The sequence below is a fragment of the Myotis daubentonii genome, chromosome X (genome assembly GCF_963259705.1).
Source record: "Myotis daubentonii chromosome X, mMyoDau2.1, whole genome shotgun sequence".
NCBI classification, from domain to species: domain Eukaryota; kingdom Metazoa; phylum Chordata; class Mammalia; order Chiroptera; family Vespertilionidae; genus Myotis; species Myotis daubentonii.
In genome coordinates, this window is record NC_081861.1 from 40,126,904 (window position 1) to 40,146,595 (window position 19,692).

General features: G+C 40.1%; 1 protein-coding gene and 1 long non-coding RNA gene across 5 annotated transcripts in view; one reads left to right on the plus strand and one right to left on the minus strand.

Annotated features, from left to right (window-relative positions):
- Positions 1 to 14,846, plus strand: UPF3B (UPF3B regulator of nonsense mediated mRNA decay). 3 transcript variants are annotated; one of them, XM_059679795.1, is made up of 11 exons: positions 1 to 241; positions 1,130 to 1,236; positions 1,409 to 1,515; positions 5,788 to 5,886; positions 7,173 to 7,283; positions 8,146 to 8,189; positions 8,633 to 8,815; positions 9,219 to 9,257; positions 11,048 to 11,208; positions 11,789 to 12,083; positions 13,844 to 14,846. In XM_059679795.1, the coding sequence occupies exons 1-11, from the start codon at positions 86 to 88 to the stop codon at positions 13,991 to 13,993; spliced, it is 1,452 nt and encodes a 483-aa protein (XP_059535778.1). In that variant the 5' UTR covers positions 1 to 85; the 3' UTR covers positions 13,994 to 14,846. The 3 variants fall into 3 exon arrangements, with proteins under 3 accessions (XP_059535778.1, XP_059535779.1, XP_059535780.1); XM_059679796.1 differs by lacking the exon at positions 9,219 to 9,257 and having other exon boundaries at positions 2 to 241; XM_059679797.1 differs by lacking the exon at positions 1,130 to 1,236 and having other exon boundaries at positions 105 to 241.
- Positions 5,486 to 19,692, minus strand: part of LOC132224701 (uncharacterized) — a 26,258-nt gene continuing 12,051 nt past the window's right edge. Inside the window, exons 3-4 of one of the 2 annotated variants that reach the window (XR_009450713.1) lie at positions 7,545 to 7,599; positions 5,486 to 5,605 (exon numbers count right to left, since the gene is read on the minus strand). This is a non-coding gene — a long non-coding RNA (uncharacterized LOC132224701). Of the gene's footprint in view, positions 5,633 to 7,544; positions 7,600 to 19,692 lie in introns of both variants that reach the window. The other variant, XR_009450714.1, reaches the window with a different exon arrangement.

The window sequence follows — 19,692 nt, forward strand, 5'->3', positions numbered from 1 at the left end:
TCTGACGGCAGTGGGTAAGGGAGTCGTAGGTGCCCGGTAGGGGCATTCGGGCCGAGCTTCGACCGCGAGGAGCCAAGCCGTAACCATGAAGGAAGAGAAGGATTATAGGCCTAAGGAGAAGCGAGTAACCCTCTTGACTCCCCCGGGGGCCACAGGCAGTGGTAGTGGGGCTTCGGGGGACAGCACCAAAGGGGAAGATAAGCAGGATCGGAACAAGGAGAAGAAAGAGGCGCTGAGCAAGGTGCCTAGCTGGCGGTTGGCCCGTGAGAGGGCGGGACGCGTCCGCCACCCATGGAGGATGGTTGGGAATGGGGCTGCCTTCTTCCCCCAGTCTCCCTTTCTGTTTCTTCACCCGAGTGAAAATCGCATCACCCTGTCTCATCCACTGGACCGAAATGGGGCGGGAGGCGGCTCTCGGCCAAGCCCGGGGGTGGGAGTGAAGGAAACGGGGGCGGGGGGGAGGGGAATTCCTAGACGAGAAGGGTGTAGATCAGAGCTGTGAAATGATAATGGGATGGGGTGATAATAAAGAGAATGAGGAATTAAAACGTTAATGGGGGGTATTAAATAGCGAAGGGGTTATCAAAGGTGGGCATAGTTTGTGATGGAAATATTAATGGAGGCGAGTTGAGGGAGTATTGGGACTAATGGTCTGGGGGCCACATCGGGTTCATCCTGTTTGGGATGAGGGAATTTTCGGTATTCCGCAGCTTTGAATTCTTTATGCTGAATGAGAAAGGGTTTTGTTTTAGGATGTGTTAGGGAAATATTAGTAAATCAAGAGCTTGTGGCACCCATAAAAGACCAGGTTTGGCCTACTCATTTCTTACCACCACATCTATTGAAAAATGCGTGATGGAAAATGATACAAAAACCTAGTAAACTGCGGGGCTTCGGATTAACAGAACCTGATATTTTTCTTGATCCAGACAGTTCTCATTTCAAAGAAAAATTTTAAAACCGAGTTACTATTATGTTTGATTGATTCCTAGCATTAGAGGACTATTTTCTCCAGGGTTTTTATAGGTGATCTCTTTTAAAGCCCAGCTTTCTTCAGGGATATTGGTTCTTTCAGGTATGACAAAAAATTGATTTGTACTAATTTTATTTTACTTATTCATTTCTGAAGGTGGTAATTCGGAGATTACCTCCCACTTTGACCAAGGAGCAGCTTCAAGAACATCTTCAGCCTATGCCCGAGCATGATTATTTTGAGTTTTTTTCTAATGATACTAGGTAAAATAAATCAAAGAGGGGGGAGGAGGGGTAAATGAAAAAGGTTTCTTCCATTCCATTTTATCGTACTAATGTCTATATGATTTTTGAGCCTGTCTCTTTAATATACCCATTCTTATAATTCAGCCAGACACCTGCAAGCACATTTACATAATTGCTTTCCTCTCTGCAGTCTGTATCCTCATATGTATGCCAGAGCATACATCAACTTTAAAAACCAAGAGGACATTATTTTGTTCAGGGATCGCTTTGATGGTTATGTATTCCTTGACAATAAAGGTGAGTCCTAGTAACAAGAGGTTTCTTTGTCATTTGTCTAAGACAGAGTGTATCACAGTATTTTCTCAATGCTTTGATAGTTTTTCCAAAATCCCGAGTGATAAAATGTGCAATAGTTAAAGAGTTTCACACATTTGATAAGCCTATTACAATCTTATAAATATGTGACTTTTCTCACCCCTAAGGTGTTTTTATTAACCTGTTATTTCATACTTTGATCAACTGAATGAAATTGCCTGTTTTCTCCTCCTCTGACAATTTTTTTGCCCTAAAATTAGAATATCTGTTATTTTGACTATTTACTAGTTTCAACAGTAATATGGATAAGTGACTCTTTACACTTGTATGACAAGTTTTAAACATTTACTTCTCATCTTGCTTTAAGGACCAGCATTTATTTATTCAAGTCGTTTAAGCCAATAGTTACTTGTAGGTTTTTGTTTGTTTTCCTTTTTTACTAAATTTATTGGGGTGACATTGGTTAATATGATCATATAGGTCTGAGGTGGTACAAGATCAGGTGTGGTATATTGTACTGTGTGCCCACTACCCAAAGCCAAATCTTCTCCTGCCAATAATTACTTGTTGGAATAATGCTACTGTCCAACTTTATTAATCCCTACAAACTAGCTACTTCTCTACTCCAACTTTATTCCAGTAGATAGCAGTGATTTCCTAGTGACTTGGCCTGGAAATCTGAGTTGTATTTAATCTTTTCCTCTCTTTTTTTATACCTTACATATAAACAAGTGATGAATCTTTTGTAATTTTTATTTATTTTTAAATATATATTTTTATTGATTTCAGAGAGAGGAAGGGAGAGATAGAGAGAGATAGAAACATCAATGATGAGAGAGAATCATCGATCCGCTGCCTCCTGCACATCCCCTACTGGGGATCGAGCCTGCAACCCAAGCATGTGCCCTTGACTGGAATCAAACCTGGGACCCTTCAGTCTGCAGGCTGACGCTCTATCCACTGAGCCAAACCAGCCAGGGCTAATTTTTATTTATTGATTGATTTTAGAGAGAGAGGAATCTTTTAAATTTATTTTTTAACATCATGTCCATCTATTCTTACTAATACTTTCATACTTTATGTCCTTGTCACCTAATGCTTAGACAACCACTGTCTAAACTTGTAGGGTTTTCCATTTCTGTATAATTCAGTCTGTTATATTGCCATGAAATTAATCTTTTTGAAAATAGTGATTTAAGAACAATTGTGAAAAAGTTAACTCTTTAGCCTCGTAGTTAAGGCCCTCCATAGTCTGGAATCACTTCTGTTTTGTTTTTTTTCAGTCTAGTTTATCTATTCCTTTTCGTATATATGTTATTAAGCTAATCTGATTCTGCATTCACCAGGATTTCCAGTCATGTTTCCTCCATGACTGCTTTGTGATACCTTCTGGTCAATTCTAGTTATTTTATTCTGGCTTATGTCTACATGTCAATGATCTTTATACTTTGTGTGATATTATTCTATAGCAGGGACCTGGTATATTTTTTTCCAGTAGTTGTTTTTTTTAAAAAAAATGTTTTCTTCTTCTTTTTTTTTTTTTTTTTACACAGAGGAAGGTAGAGGGAGAGAGAGAAACATCAATCAGTTGCCTCCTGCATGCACCCTGACCAGTGATCTTTTGGTGCATAGGACCACACTCAACCAACTAAACCATACCTGCCAGGGCATTTATTTTTTGTTTTGTTTTTTAAAATATATATTTTATTTATTTCAGAGAGGAAGGAAGGAAAAGGGAGAGAGAGATAGGAACCTCAATGATGAGAGAGAATCATTGATCAGCTGCCTCCTGCACACCCCCTACTAAGGATCAAGCCCACAACCTGGACATGTGCCCTTGACTGGAATCGAACCTGGACCCTTTAGTCCACAGGCTGACGCTCTATCCACTGAGCCAAACCGGCTAGGGCAACATTTGTGTTTTTTTTTAATTGAGTTATAACTCACATACCATAAAATTCAGTGTTTTAGTATATTCACAAAGTTGTGCAACCATCACCTCTATGTAAATACAGAATGTTTTTATCACTCCAAAAAGTATCCTATACCCATTAGCATTCATCTCCCGTTTTCCCCTCCCACCCCTGGCAATCACTATTCTACCTATGGTTTACCCTATTTTAGGCATTTCACATATATCAGTTATTAAGCCAATCTGATTCTGCATTCACCAGGATTTGTGACTGGCTTCTTTTACTTAGCATGTTTTCAAGGTTCATCCTTGTTATAGCATGTATCATTAGCTCATTCCTTTATTTTTGTTTGCATTCTTAAAAATTGTGGTAAAATACACAATACTAAAATTTGCAGCCCTAGCTGGTTTTGCTCAGTGAGAGTGTCGGCCTGCATACCAAAGGGTCCCAGGTTCGATTCTGGTTAAGGACACATGCCTGGGTTACAGGCTCAATCCCCAGTAGGGGGCATGCAGGAGGCAGCCGATCAATGATTCTCATCACTGATGCTTTTATCTCTCTTTCCCTCTCCCTTCCTCTCTGAAATCAATAAAAATATATTTTAAAAAATAAATGATATTTTAAAAACTTGCAGTCTTAACCATTTTTTAAGTGTACAGTTCAGTTGTGTTGACATTCACATTGTTGTGCACCCAATCTTTAGAACTTCATTTTTCAAGACTGAAACTCTATACTGATTAAAAAACTACTCCCCATGTTCCCCGCTCCCCAATCCCTGGCAAATATCATTCTATCTCTATGAAGTTGACCATTCTAGGTACCACATACAAGTGGAATCATATAGTATTTGACTTCTTGTGGTTTATCCATGTTGTAGCATATGTCGGAATTTTCTTTTTAAGGCCAAATAATATTCCATTGTGTGTGTGTGTGTGTGTGCGTGTGTGCGTGTGTATATGTATATATATATATTACATTTTGTTTATCCATTCATCAAATATCTCTTGAAAGATGAATGGATAAACAAAATGTAGTATGTACATACAATGGAATATTATATTATTCAGGCTTTAAAATATATAACATGGATGCTTCTCTGAACGCTTGGCTATTGTGAATAATGCTTCTGTGAATGTGGGTGTACAGATAATCTATTCAAGTCTCTGCTTTCACTTCTTTTGAATATACAGTGGGGCCTTGACTTAAGAGTTTAATTCGTTCTGTGACGGAGCTCGTAACTCAAATTACTCGTATGTCAAATCAAAAAGTGAACAAGTGAGACACGTGATGCTGGGCTGATGTGGCGTTCACTGTGACGTTCGCTGCTCCAACTAGCGGTGGGGTATCTGAAGCTGGCAACTCAAAGCAAAAAACCCGAATTTTAGCTCGCAACTCAAAGCAAAAAATCGGCCGAGAGATGGCTCGTATCTCGAAAAACTTGTTAGTCAGGACACTCGTAAGTCAAGGCCCCACTGTATACCCAAAAGTGGAATTGTTAGGTCATATGGTAATTCTATTTTAAATTTTTTTTAGGAATCATCATATTGTTTTCCATAGAAGCTACACCATTTTACATTCCCACCAGTAAAGCACAAGCATTCTGTCTCCACATTCTCACCAACACTTACTATTTTCTGTGGGGTGTTTTTCCTTTAATAGTAACTATTCTAATGGATGTGAGGTGATAGCTTATTGTGGTTTTGATTTGCGTTTCCCTAATAATTAATGAGTTAATAGTTTAACATTTTCATATTCTTGAGCATCTGAGCATCTTTTCATATGTTTTTTGGCCTTTTGTATATCATCTTTGGACAAATGTCTGTTCAAGTCCTTTGAACTTTTAAAAATTGGATTGTGGGTTTTTTTTTTTGTTTTTTAAATATATTTTTATTGATTTCAGAGAGGAAGGGAGAGAGATAGAAATATCAATGATGAGAATCATTGATTTGCTGTCTCCTGTACGCCCCCTACTGAGGATCGAGCCCGCAACCCCCAGGCTGATGCTCTATCCACTGAGCCAAACCGGTCAGGGCTAAATGAATGTTTTATTCATTTCATTTTTTCCATTAGGGGCTCGTTTGGTAGAGTTGACTTTAGTTGGGCCAGTGTGATTGATGCCCATTTGGAGACACTTCTCAGATGACTGCCATCAAAGGAAGCTAGGAAAGGGGAAATAGGGGGGAAACCTACAATAATGTCAACATTAAGAGTTTTTAATAAAAATACAGACAAAGCCCCTCCCTCCAAAAAAGAAGAAAAGCCTAGAGAGCAGTGGGCTCTCTTTTATCCACTTGATATTTTCTTTGTTATATAACAAGTATGATATTTTTTTTCTAAACAGGTCAGGAATATCCTGCAATAGTAGAGTTTGCTCCTTTTCAAAAAGCTGCAAAAAAGAAGACTAAGAAAAGAGATACTAAAGTTGGGACTATCGATGATGGTACAGTATAGCTCTAGTTTTGTAATGCTAATGCCATAGGCTTTTAAAAAGTATTACCTTTGTGAGAATTAATTGGACTCCAAGCTTTTAAATAATAGAACATATGGGATAAAGTTAATATGAAATATAATTCATTGATGAAAGCTTTGCTTAACTGTTAAAATGGAGGTAGGTTTCCTATAGAGTTTTCACTCTCTTTGGCTAGTGGCATTTCATTCCTCCACCATTGAGTAGTACAACAGCTACTTGAGGCTTTTACCACTATTATGATTATCAAACTTTTGGGTTTCCATTTTTATAAAGAGGAAGCTTTATTATTGAGAGCTCTACTGGAAAACTTAATGTATTCAAGTAACTTAATATGAAGTAACCAAAGTGGTGAGTCCTATTTTCTTGGCTTTGAATATGAAGTTAACTACACACACAGTAGTTACACTGAGCCAAAAGAGAGGAACTAAAAACCTGGAATAATTGCCACATATGGTAAACTGGACCCAGATTTTGAGATCTCTGTAACTTATATTGGATAATGGCTTAGCTGCAATATTTTCTATCAGATTGATATTTTAGAACCATCTAGTTTGATTTCCATTATTTTCTACTATAATAACCATTTTGTAAAGAACACAGAAAAGACTCAACATGCAGCTGCTTATTGATTATATGATAGATTCAGACCTGGAAGACTAGATCAAGTGATATGGTCCACACTGCATCGAAACTCCAAATACAAGAAGTATAGTAACTCAGATGTGTTACCCTGTCTGATGTCAGAGGCATCTAGGAAAGAACTCCAAGAATTACCACCACCTCCAGTGCCATCCATGACATTCCCCTTTTGTGTCTTTTTGGAACATCTGATTTTCATATGTTGAGTTTACTTAAAGTGAAGATTACCCATACAGGAATTGCTTACATTCTGTATGCATAATAAATATATACTGTAACTATATACACATAGCATTTCTTTCACAAGTGTGACTCTGGATTAGTAGGAGCAGTGACTTTCAAAAGCAAACTATTTTATCATCCCTGAAGTTTCTATTATAATCTCTGCTATCTCATTTTCCCTGACCCCATGTTACACCATACTCCCTTTGTGGGTATCTCTAATAGGAGTTCTGAGAGTAACCAAGAAAGCTGTAAATAGTTTATCTTGTGGGTATAGGTTTATTTTCAATCTTCCATGATGTAGAAAATTAATCTTCTTTGATAAAATCCTAGATAATAATTTCCTGTTTGTTTAAACTCTACTATATTTTCTGTTTCCTTAAACAATTATTTAGATCCAGAATATAGAAAATTTTTGGAAAGTTATGCTGCTGATAATGAGAAAATGACATCTACTCCAGAGACGCTGCTAGAGGAAATAGAAGCTAAAAATAGAGAACTAATAGGTAAGTGGACAAAAGGAATTAAGGTCAATGGCTTTTTCATCAGAAGACCTGTCTGACTTCCACTTCTGTCACTTGATAGCTGTATGGTCATGGGGAAAGCACTAACTTCTCTGAGACTCTTTCTTTTACCGCAATAAGCAGAGGATAATACCTGTGTCACAGGATTATGCGATTGCTCTGATTAGATGGGGAAAACTCTGTGACCTATTTAGTGCCACACAAATGTAACATAAGTATAAAATGTTTGAAGACTCATGGTACCTTTAGATGTTGGTAAGCATTTGAAGATCAGCTGATGTTTTCTAGTAATAAGAAGCTAATATTGATAAAAAGAAATATATAAAAAAATGGATTTAGTGACTACAAAACTGAAAACCTCTTGAGAAATTCTAGCTTGGATGTTGGTTCTAGCAGTAAGCTGTCACTACTGTATCAACTCTAAACATAAGCATAGCCTCTGACCCAGGATGTCCACTCCGAAGAATTTATCCAAAGGAAGTATGTTTTCAAAAGCTAACTACAAGATTAGATAGTATTGTTCAGAATACTAAAAAATGAATTAAATATTCTTCTAAAAGTTGGTTTTTATTAATAGACACGTATATATTCCCAGTTGGACAAATTTGTACTCCCATCTGTAGAACAGTTTATTGTTTTATTTTGTACTTCTTTAATTTTTAAAAGGTATTTTAAATTTGCAGAATTGGAATACTGTAAAAAAATTTCTGATAATATAGTTGTGAACTGTCTGTCTAAGGGGTATAGTTTTTCCCACCTTGGGTGGTTGGCAGGGAATGTCAGAAAATGGAATCCTTTCTAGGGGTGGATAAGTATTATTAATAATCTGTTTACATTTATGTAGCTAAAAAGACAACCCCACTATTGAGCTTCCTGAAAAACAAGCAGGTAAACCTCTGTTTTTATAGTTTTCTCAATACTTTTTTTTCATTGGTTCACATTCTGTTAAACATTTTAAGAGCATTGGGATCCCCTAGGAGAAACAGCTGCTTTTTCTTAACATTATTCTTTAGAGATTTGGCTTAGTGGCCCCCTCCTTCTCTTTGGTTGCTGGATCAAAGAATCATTCTGCAAACCCAGAGAGCCCTTAGCTTGTTCAGGAGACACTCTTGATTTTTCTGAAATACAGCAAGGCAGCAGTGGGAGACTGATACTAGCAAGTCCTGGACTTCATTCTCATATACTGAATGGGGTGGGGAGGGGGTTAAGGAGGTAGAAAGTAGGAAGGAAAGATGATCCAGTTTAGTGGGTGCCCGCCATGCCTTTGGGATTGATTTAAGTTTTGGTGATGATTATCTTGTTTGAAGGTGTGTGTCGATCTTTCTTTCTAGAGAATGAGAGAAGAGAAAAGAGAAGAAAGAAGGCGGCGAGAAATAGAAAGAAAAAGACAAAGAGAAGAAGAGAGGAGGAAATGGAAAGAAGAAGAGAAACGAAAAAGGAAAGATATAGAAAAGCTAAAGAAGATAGAAAGAGTTCCAGAAAGGGACAAATTAAAGGAAGAACCAAAGATTAAGGTATGAAAATAACTTAAACTGACTGCATGTTACAGAAAATTGCATGTATCTACTTCTTTATAAATATGCATGCATCTTGTGTGGTGTAAATATAGGTATTCAGTTTTGTTTTTGTCCTTTTTGGTTGGGGGGGGCAAGTGAACCAATTAAAATCTTTATATAATACTAATAGTATGATTTTTTAATTTTAAGATAATTTAAAAGGACTAAGTAGTTTACATGCTATTTATTCAGGGCAGATCTGTGTTATTTTTATCATTTAAAATGTTCAATTTTTAGATGATTATTCTGTCAATTCTTCATAAAATAGGGCTGGCTGGCATGAATTATGGTTTTTATTCAGCTTTTCCTTCATATTTGATACATTAAGTTGCCTCATCTGTTTGTTTTCCACTGTCTTCAGGTACACAGGTTTCTGTTACAAGCTGTGAATCAGAAAAATGTAAGGACCAAGTACATGATACAGAACACCTAGTATCATGTCACACACACACAGGTCTTAGTTAATAAATCCTTTTGGTGGTGGTGGTAGTGATACCTGTAGAAAACCCCTTCAGACTGATGAGTCTTCTTAAAAGCAAGCTATTTTAAATTCCTACTTTAAAAGGAAGCCCATATGACTTCCTGATGCTCTGCTCTGTCCCCAGAAGCTTCAACAATATACAGCCAGAGGACAACTATGCCTAAATAGCTCTTTCTCTTTTTTAGCTGCCTCTCATAACTGTCTTGTGCAAGTACTACAGATAATATCCTGCATTACGTGCTTTCCTCTCTCACATGATTCCCATGTTACCTTCTTGCATCTCCCTGGGAATCTATAAGCAGCTGATTCTGATTAACACATTGCATACAGGAAGAGGAAAACCTATAGAAAGATCCCGGCCTTGCAGCTTCCCTTCTCAGGGCATGGCTTGGACAGCCCTTGTTCCAGTGAACTTCTTGGGGAAGTACTAAGTATTTCAGAGAAAGTTAGAAAAAATCTCAGAGTCTGTGGAGGTGGTAGGGTCTCCTTTTACCTCCTCAAAATTCAGCAGTTTATGTGGTTCCCTGAGGCTCTCCAGGGCTCATTATTGTTGATAAGGGGCTTGGCCACAGTGTGGGAAAGTTCCCATCTTAATTCTTTGTAGCAATGTCTGCCATACCACAAGTGACTTGACTTGCTATTACTAACTACCAGCAAGGCAGAAGGTAGAGCCATCCATGCTAGAGACACCCATTAATGTTCTTATTAGAGTAATGAACATCTTGGCTTCCCAACAAAGATGTTCATTAGAGAAATAAGAACACCTCCAATGAAACCTGTACATGGTATCCTCACGTTACAGTAATGCCTTCTTAGTGTCCAGTTTGGACTCACCATTTGCAGTGGCTGACTGTGCTGAAATACTTCATGCTTAAATCTTTTGGTGCTTGGCCTTTTGCTTGGTAACCTGTATGATGCCTTCACCCTGAGACTTGAAATTCTTCCATTTTGCCTAAGAGTCTTTCTGAATATCCAACACTTGGGGGTATTCTAGAGATTTGTAGCAGTGGTATGAAAAAAAATTTGTTAGAAATTTGGTCTATATGAAACGCTTTTATTTTAGAATTACATCCTCTCATACACATGATGACATTGTACAGAGTTCCTACTTAGTAGAGATGGAACTTCACTGTGCTGTTGTATGAGGTATTTGGATTTTTAAATCCAATGCCAAATAATTCTTACTATTCATCTCTAATGATAATATGATTGTACCATTATATAAGTAAGTTACTCTCAGGCTCAAGGCAAAATTATTCTCACAATAGATCGCTCCTTTGGTGACCAAGATATTTGTCATTCCAAGTAATACATAAAAATACTCCCAATAGTAATGCTCTACCTAGCATTTTGAATTTGTGGCATATTTTCCCATCAAGTTGTATTGACATGCTGCTTTGCTATAAAAGGCATACTTGGACGTATGCATTGGTTCACTTAAAGGCTGACCCCTTTAAAGCCAAAGGAGTCTTGATCCTATTGCCACAAGTGATTAAACCACGTCATTTGAGTGGATAACACTTTCATATTAATAACAACCTTTTAGTAAATTACTGCTCTTGTGCACTATTGTTCACCTGAAAGTTTAAGTATCTGCAGAAAAAAGGGGCCTTTTCTAGTCAAAATTTAAAATATTTAGTATATTGTTTTCTTTGATAGGCGTAAAAGACAGTGTCCCACCCTTCAAAATAAATTTGTTCTCTTTAAAGTTGCTCAAGAAGCCAGAAAAGGGGGATGAAAAAGAATTGGACAAAAGAGAAAAGGCCAAGAAATTGGACAAAGAGAATCTGAGTGATGAAAGAGCCAGTGGGCAAAGTTGTACATTGCCCAAACGTTGTGATGGCGAATTTAAAGATGAAAAGCCTAAGAGGTCAGTAGGCGAGGGCTCTTTAGTACATTTGTTTTGAACGTATTTCTTGACGCTAGTTTTATTGCTATGTCCTTGACTTATACCTGAATTAAATAAGCTGTTTTAACAGGGGCACAGGGATGAGGAGGAAAGGTTTTAAATATTCTAATATCTTGATCTGGGTGGATGACTTTTGTTTCTTTGTTACTGTTTTTCTTTTTTGGTTAATCCTCACCCAAGGATGTTTTTCCATTGATTATTAGAAAGAGTGGAAGGGAGGGAGAGGGAAACATCAATGTGAGAGAAATACATTGATTGGTTGCCTCCTGCATGTGCATGTGCCCCAACAAGACCCTGGGATGGAACCTGCAACCTAGATACATGCCCTTGACCAGAATGGAACCTCGGCCCCTTCAGTCCATGGATCGATGCTCTATCCACTGAGTCAAACTGGTTAGGGCTGTTACATGCTCGTATTTATTTTTTACTCTGCTCCAAAAGTGCAGCCTCATTGCAGTGGCCAAGTTAGAATCAGAGTGTTCCTGCATTTGTGATTGGAAGATCTTTGTGGGTACATTCTCAGATTTGTTTTTTCATGCAGACCCGAAGATGAGAGTGGCAGAGACTACAGGGAGAGGGAACGGGATTATGAACGCGATCAAGAGCGCATTCTTCGGGAAAGAGAGAGACTAAAGCGTCAAGAAGAAGAACGCCGGAGGCAGCGGGAGCGCTACGAGAAAGAAAAGGCTTTTAAAAGAAAGGAAGAAGAAATTAAAAAAGAGAAAGAAGCACTTCGGGATAAAGGAAAGAAGACTGAAAGTACAGAATCACTAGCCAGCTTAGAAAAAACGGAAAAGAAAGAGGAAGTGGTTAAGAGAGATCGCATTAGAAACAAGGTGCTCCTTTTGTTACACTTATTTTTTCTTTTCCTAAAAGGGCTAGCTCATTGTTTATTATAGAACTTTTAAAGGAAATTCTATTATAGACATTTTTATTATAGGAACTTTAACTCTGCAGCTTTTTTCAGTATTGTTTGGTCCTTCTATTAACTTACTGTAGAAATTTCAAACATCCACAAAAGTAGAACAGAATAATACAATGTACCCATCACTCAGCTTCAATAATTATCAACTGGAGGCCAACCTCCTTTCGACTCTAATCCATCCCTACCCATTCTACTGGATTGTTTTCAAGCAAATCCAAGACATATAATTTCTTCTTTACATTCATCAATATTAGAAATCAAGTCTTTTTCTTAATAAATATAACCCAAATAGCATTTTTACATTAAAAAACCTAATAATTCCTTAACATCCTACCTGCTCAGTGTTCAGATTTTCCCAATTGTCTCATTCATATCTTTTTTATAGGCTCCAAACAAGGTCCACAAATTGTATTTGCTTGATATCTCCCCTTAAATCTCTTCTAATCTAAACAATCCCCCTCCTTTTGTTTTTCATTTATTTGTTGCAGAAACCAGTTTGTTCTGTAGAGCTTCTAATGGTCCAGATTGGCTAATTACATTCCTGTGGTATCATTTAACATGTTCCTTAATGTTTGTTTCCTTGAAAACTGATGGTCATATCTAGGGCAGGGGTCAGCAAATGTTTTCTATAAAGGGCCAGATTGTAAATATTTTCAGCTTTGTGGGCCATATGGTCTCTGTCACAACCACTAAGCTCTGTAAGCATAGACATGTAAAAGAATGAGTGTGGCTATGTGCCAATCACATTTTATTCACAAAATCAGGCATGCCCTCACCTAGAGGCCTGAATATATGAGGCTGAAATTTTTGGCAAGAACACTTAATAGATAGTGTTGTGTACTTCCTATGCATCATATCAGGAAGCATATAATATCTGGGTGTCTTTTTAGTGTGATGCTATGATTGATCAATAGCAGTTGTATTGTTATGTAAAAGGATATCCTTGTTCAATGTGTATATAGGTGTGCTTACATACTAGAGACAGAAAAAACACGTGTGACAAAGTTAAAATCTAGAAGAAAGGTATTAGTATTCATTGTTTAAGTTTTACAATATTTCTATAGATTTAAAATTTTTCAAGATAAACAGTTGGAAAAACAACTAATCAATAGTGTAAGGCTCAGTGGTTGAGCATCGACCTATGAACCAGGAGGTTTGATTCCCACTCAGGGAACATGCCCGGGTTGTTGGTTTGATCCCCAGTGTGGGGTGTGCAAGAGGCAGCCAATCAATGATTCTGTCTCATCATTAATGTTTCTATCTCCCTCTTTCTCTCTGAAATTAATAAAAATATTTTAAAAAATAAGAGTCGATTTACCGATAGGGAAGAGAGGTAGGCAATGGTTGTGGTTTTTCTAAAAAAAAAAAAAAAAAATCTAGCTAATTCAGTTACTCTTGAAATCGTTAAGAAAATTAGACAATAGCTTTATTGAAAATTTACCCTAGGCATATAAAATAATACTTATAAAATGGTTGCTTTTCTTTGGAGATCGGGGAAAGGAAGCAGGCTGTTAGAAGCAAATTAACCACCAATACTTGCTGTCATGTATAGTGCCCTCACATTTTTGGCCTTGTATGAGTTGGTTCTGGTATATATCAATACATAACCTATGATTGAAAATCCCCTGTAAACACTAAGTAGCAATGTTTTAACATTTCATTTTACTTTAGGATCGCCCAGCAATGCAGCTTTACCAACCAGGTGCTCGAAGCCGAAATCGACTCTGTCCCCCTGATGACGGCACCAAGTCTGGAGATTCAGCAATAGAAAAAAAGCAGGAAAGTGGTATTAGCCATAGAAAAGAAGACGGAGAGGAGTGATAAGTCCAAATGCCATACATGTCCTCCTGACTGTGTAGGCAGTCAAAGAGCATGTATTAAGTAATCCAGAAGTGCCTCCGGGCAAAGGAATAGAGAGAGAAAGGGGGTCGCTGAGCTGGTGGGGTACACTGCAGAGGAGTGTATTTTGTGTCAAAGCAGGAACCTGATTGCGGGTACAGACTGGAAGTACGATTTCATTTTTTTGCAATTCCTACAAATTAAAGTGTCAGACAAAGATCAGAGTGGACATGCATTGCAATTTGCAGGTGGGAAATGTCAAGTGAGGACTTAATTAGGTATGACATGAGAAGAAGGGAGCCGGCTTTAAAATCAAAAGATTTTGTTACTCCTGAATTGAATTTTCTTAATTTAGTGGAGCAGAGTCTTTTTGAAGTCTTGTTTAAAGTCTTGTTTAGATCTAGTTACATTCATTGTTGGTGATAACTGTTGACTTTGTGTAGTGTAGAAGCAACAATCATGTAATTGTAGTACAAGTACAGTGAAGTTTATAACAAGTGTTTGCGTATGCAAAATTTAAATAGTCATGTCATGTCTATATCCTGTGTCCTAAAATTTTAGGATTAGTTTTAGATTTTTGTGTGCTTATGTGATGTTAGTGGAAAGAATATTATTAAACATCTCCTTTGGCCTCTAGCAATTTTTATATTAAGAAGTAAAATTTAACCCTTGTTTGGTTCTTGACAATCCAACCTTTATTTTATCTTAGGTCTCATGAGCTAAGTGCATGGCCTATCCAGGAAGGAAACTGCACCCATATTTGTTCCTGTTTAAATAACAACTCTCAGTCTTAGCTTATTTTTCATTAGTGTCAATAAATATCAACATCACTCAAGTATGAAGCTAAGTGTGTTTATTAACTTTTACTAAATAGCTATTCGTTTTCAAAAATTAAATTTGATATTGAATTAACCTCTTGCAAATTCTGAAAGGGGAGGAATGATATTCGTTTCTACCTTCACTAACCTCTGCCTTTACTTTAACCACCAAGAAAATCAAATCATGGTTCCCTCTTATTCCATAAGAACCAAAATGTTTAGATAACATCCTTGACCTGTTGCTTAATTTTCATCCTGCTAGTTCCTCCTAACATGGTGTCAGTTTATATTTACTTAATAAGTCACTGCTTTGTGTTTTCCTCAGCTTTTAGAAACCAGTATCCCAAGAGGCAGGTAAAGAAGAGCCATCAACCCCTAGCCGGTTTGGCTCAGTGGATAGAGCATCGGCCTGCAGACTGAAGGGTCCCAGGTTTGATTCTAGTCAAGGGCACAACCTTGGTTGTGGGCCTGGACCGGGTGGGTATGGGAGGCAACCAATCATTGTGTCTCTCTCACATCCATGTTTCTCTCTCTCTGTCTCTAACCTCTCCCTTCCACTCTCTCTAAAAATCAATGGGAATATATCTTCAAGTGAAGATTAATAAAAAGAAAAAGAAGACCCATCAAAGATGACAAAGAGAATGGTCCTCACCTTGGGGGGAGAGAATACTAAAAGAAGGGAAGGGAAAATTTTAAGGAGAATGGCAGGCAATGTCTGATGCCACAGGATAAGGAAAATAAGAAATCTGGTGTCCATTGCATTTGGAAGTATTGAGGTCATTAGTGAAATGCAGACCCTCTTGGTGGCAGAAGTTAGAGGAGCTGGTCCTAGGAGAAGCGATGCTCTGAAACCCATCATTCGTAAGTTGGCATCACTTGTCTGCTTACCCAGCCTAGGGCCTGTTGCCAGCCCTCTTAAGGCTGTTTTCATGTCAGCACCTCCCTCTTTTGTTCTACTTGCCTTGCCAGTTCAACTCAGTAAACCACACTCCCCACCCCCGTAAATTTTTTCTCATTTATTTACTCATTTAGCAAACATTTACTAATCACTGACAGTGCCAGACCCTGGCGTGGGGGGGGGGGCGGTCAAGGACTCAAACAAGTCCTTATCCTTGAACCATGGCCCAGTGGTGGCAAGAGACAGCTAGAAATAACCAGAGCACAGTGCACCATGTGAGAAAGGCAGTGGTGTGGGAGTCTCCTGCCCCTAAACTGCCACGTGTTGCTAGAGAAAATCCCTAAACCAGAACAACTGGAGAGACTACAGGAAGGCCCTCCCTCCTGCTAAATAGTTTTTAAAGTCCATCTTGCCTGCCTTTTCCACATTGCCACCTTCCTCTTGTTTACTTCCTTGTTCTCTTTCTTGTGTCAGGGGGGGAGGGGTGAAGACCACTTCCTCATAACTCATAGTTTCATTTTCTTAATAAAAAACTATGCTGTAGCCCTAACTGGTTTGGCTCAATGGATAGAGTGTTGGCCTGTGGACTGAAGGGTCCCAGGTTCAATTCCTGCCAAGGGCACATGCCTGGGTTGCGGGCTTGATCCCCAGTAGGGGGCATGCAGGAGGTAGCCGATTGGTGATTCTCTCTCATCATTGATGTTTGTATTTCTCTCTCCCTCTCCCTTCCTCTCTGAAATCAATAAAATATATTTTTAAAAAACTATGCTGTAAACAACAGAAAAGTTACATTCATTTAGTTTCTTGCTCACTTTTCTTCAGACACAGACTTTGATTTCTCTGGAAATAAAGACAGAATGGAGACAGTTCAGACCTGGATATCTAAACATTTATTGAGCGCCTCCTAGTGTTGTCACTGAGACTATGGTAGTGAACACAGTCCCTGCCCCCATGATTCTTACAGCCATGGGGAGTTGGCTGTTCTGGTGAAAGAAGTGATGCTAAGTGATGTAGGCAGGAAAAATTCAAGAGGCAAACTAAGATCTAACTTTCTATGGTAGTCACAGATGTTATCTTTAAACTAATTCCATAGGAGAAAAGTTAGAGAAATTTTATAGCCTTTGTTTGGTATTTAGAAGCTCTATAGGGGCTGCCCAGAATTTTCTTTACTGTCTCCTGGGCTGTCCTATACACCACAAAAATTTATGATCATTTATGTCTTTAAAGAAGGCATGATAGCAAAGATAGGCTCATACTTGGTGAATTCTTGGAAAATATATATTGACAGCTACATACATAGGATTAAAAATCCCTAGAAATATCCAGAGCTCATTTATGCATTCACAAATATTAAGCTCCTACTACAAAGGGAAAAATATGTGAAAAGGCCCTGGGATTAGGAGTGTGCCTGGCCTGTTCAGAAATGGCAGAAGCCATTATGGCTGGAGTAGAGTGAGTAAGGGGGAGAGTCGACTAAAGGGATGGAATAAAGTCACAAGAGCTAATGGGCAAGATCCAGCAAATCATAGTTAAGACTTGGGCTTTTATTCCGAACTAGTGACCCGGTGCATGGATTTGTGCACATTGAAAGGAAATTAATTAGAAGGTGGCTGGTGAGACGGGGGGCAGGGGGGAACATGCCCTGGAGCCAACCTCCCACGGTCCCTCCCCGGCACCTGTGGAGTAAGCGGGGTCCCTCTGGCAGGTGAGGTCCCTTGGTCTGGCCTATGGGGATCAGACCAAAACTGGCTCTCTGACATCTCCCAAGGGGTCCCGAAGTGCGAGAGGGCACTCTGCAAAGTTGCTGTCGTACAGGGTGTGGAACACAAATCCAAGTGTGCAGTAAACCAGATTCGGGGCCAACAGTACCCCAGCAACAACATAACCCACAGCCAAAGGTGGAATCGTGTGGCCCTTCGAGGAATCGGGCTCCCTCTTCTCTGGTTTTAGAGTGTCACCCAAGAACCGCTGCTGCCAAGTCACTGCAGCTTGGCAGCTTCTGCATTGAGCATCTACCTCCTGGTGGTGGTCAGTGTGCATCATAGTGACTGGTTGGACGGATGGAGGGACACTTAGCATATTAGCCTTTTATATATAGAGACTAGAGGCCCAGTGCACAAAAATTTGTGCACTGGTGGGGGAGGGGGGTGGGGGGGTGTCCCTCAGCCCCACTTGTGCCCTCTCACAGTCTGGGACCCCTTGGGAGATAACCACCTGCTGGCTTAGGCCCGATCCCCGGGTGGCAGATGGCAGGCCTGATCCCTCAGTGCCTGTCCTGCCTCCCTGGGTCGCGCACACAGCAGGGTCGATCAGGGGATTGGGGCGCCGCCCCAGGTCAGGTCGCACATGGGACGCCTGGGTGGGCCAGCCGACCGCTGCTGCCCTGCCCGGCTGCCCCGGGTCGGGTTGCACATGGGATGCCCGCTGCCCCGGATCGCAGGTAGCAGGCCCGGATGGCGGCAGGGCAGGAGGGATGGTGCTGTCCCGCCCCACCGCCCTGGGTCGCAAATAGCAGGCCCAGATGGCGGCGGGGCAGGCAGGATGGCGCTGTCCCGCCCTGCCTGCAGTATGCAAATTAGCCACCATCTTTGCTGGTGGTTAATTTGCATATCGCACTGATTAGCCGATGGGAGGCATAGTGAAGATACGGTCTATTACCATATAGAATGATACAGGAACCACTGCAAAGTTTTGAGCAGAGGTGTGATATAATCTGCCAATATTTTACAACAAAAGGATCCCTCTGGCTGCTGTATTGAAAACACCAAAGCAGGAAAGGACTGCAAGAAATTAAGCACACTGTGTTTATAGTATTCACTACTTCCAAAAAGTGGAAGCAACCCTAGAATCCAACTGATAATGGATAAACAAAATATGTCCACACAGTGGAATATTATTCAGCCATGAAAAGGAATTAAGTACTGGCACATGCTACAACATGAAGAAACCCTGAAAAGATTATGCTATGTGAAAAAGCCAAAAACAAATGATGACAAAGTATGATTCCATTTATATGAAATGTGCAGAATATGCAAACTCATAGAAACAGAAATATTGGTTGCCTAAGGCTGGGGGAGAAGGAGGATGGAAAGTCACTGCTAATCTCCTATCTAATAAAGAGAAACACGGTAATTGGCGTATGACCGCTACCCTTCCCATTGGCTAATCAGGGCGATATGCAAATGAACTGACAGCCAAGATGGCAGCCGGCAGCCAGGCAGCTTGAAACTAACATGAGGCTTGCTTGCTTCAGTGACGGAGGACTCCAACGTTGCCCGCCTGCCTTGCCAGCCTCTGAGCTTGCAGTTTAAGAAACATAGTTACAAATATAGAAGCTAAACAAAACCCCAGAAACCTGCTTTCAGCGAGCCCGGGATCTCAGAGCTGGAGTTGATACAGAGTTTCGATTATAGAACCGAAACAAACAGATACCTGCTTTCAGGAGCGGAGGCCTAAGAGCTGGAGCCTCAGAGCTAAAGCTGGCCCAGAATAAAAAAGAAAAAAAGAAAAAAAGGAGCAGTTCGGAGCTTCAGTCACACGCGAGCCTGAAAACAGCCCTCAGCCCCTCACCCAGACTGGCCAGGCACCCCAGTGGGACCCCCACCCTGAAGGGTGTGTGACCAGCTACAAACAGCCATCATCCCCTCATCCAGGCTGGCCAGGCACCCCAGTGGGGACCCCCCACCCTGAAGGGTGTGTGACCAGCTGCAAACAGCCATCATCCCCTCACCCAGGCTGGCCAGGCACCCCAGTGGGAACCCCCACCCTGGTCCAGGACACCCTTCAGGGCAAACCAGCCACCCCCACCCATGCACCAGGCCTCTATCCTATATAGTAAAAGGGTAATATGCCTCCCAGCACCGGGATCAGCGGAGCTGAGAGGCCTCCCGGCACTGGGATCAGCGTGACAGGGGGCAGCGCCCAAACCCCCTGGTCGCCCTGCGGCTCTGTGTGACAGGGGGCGG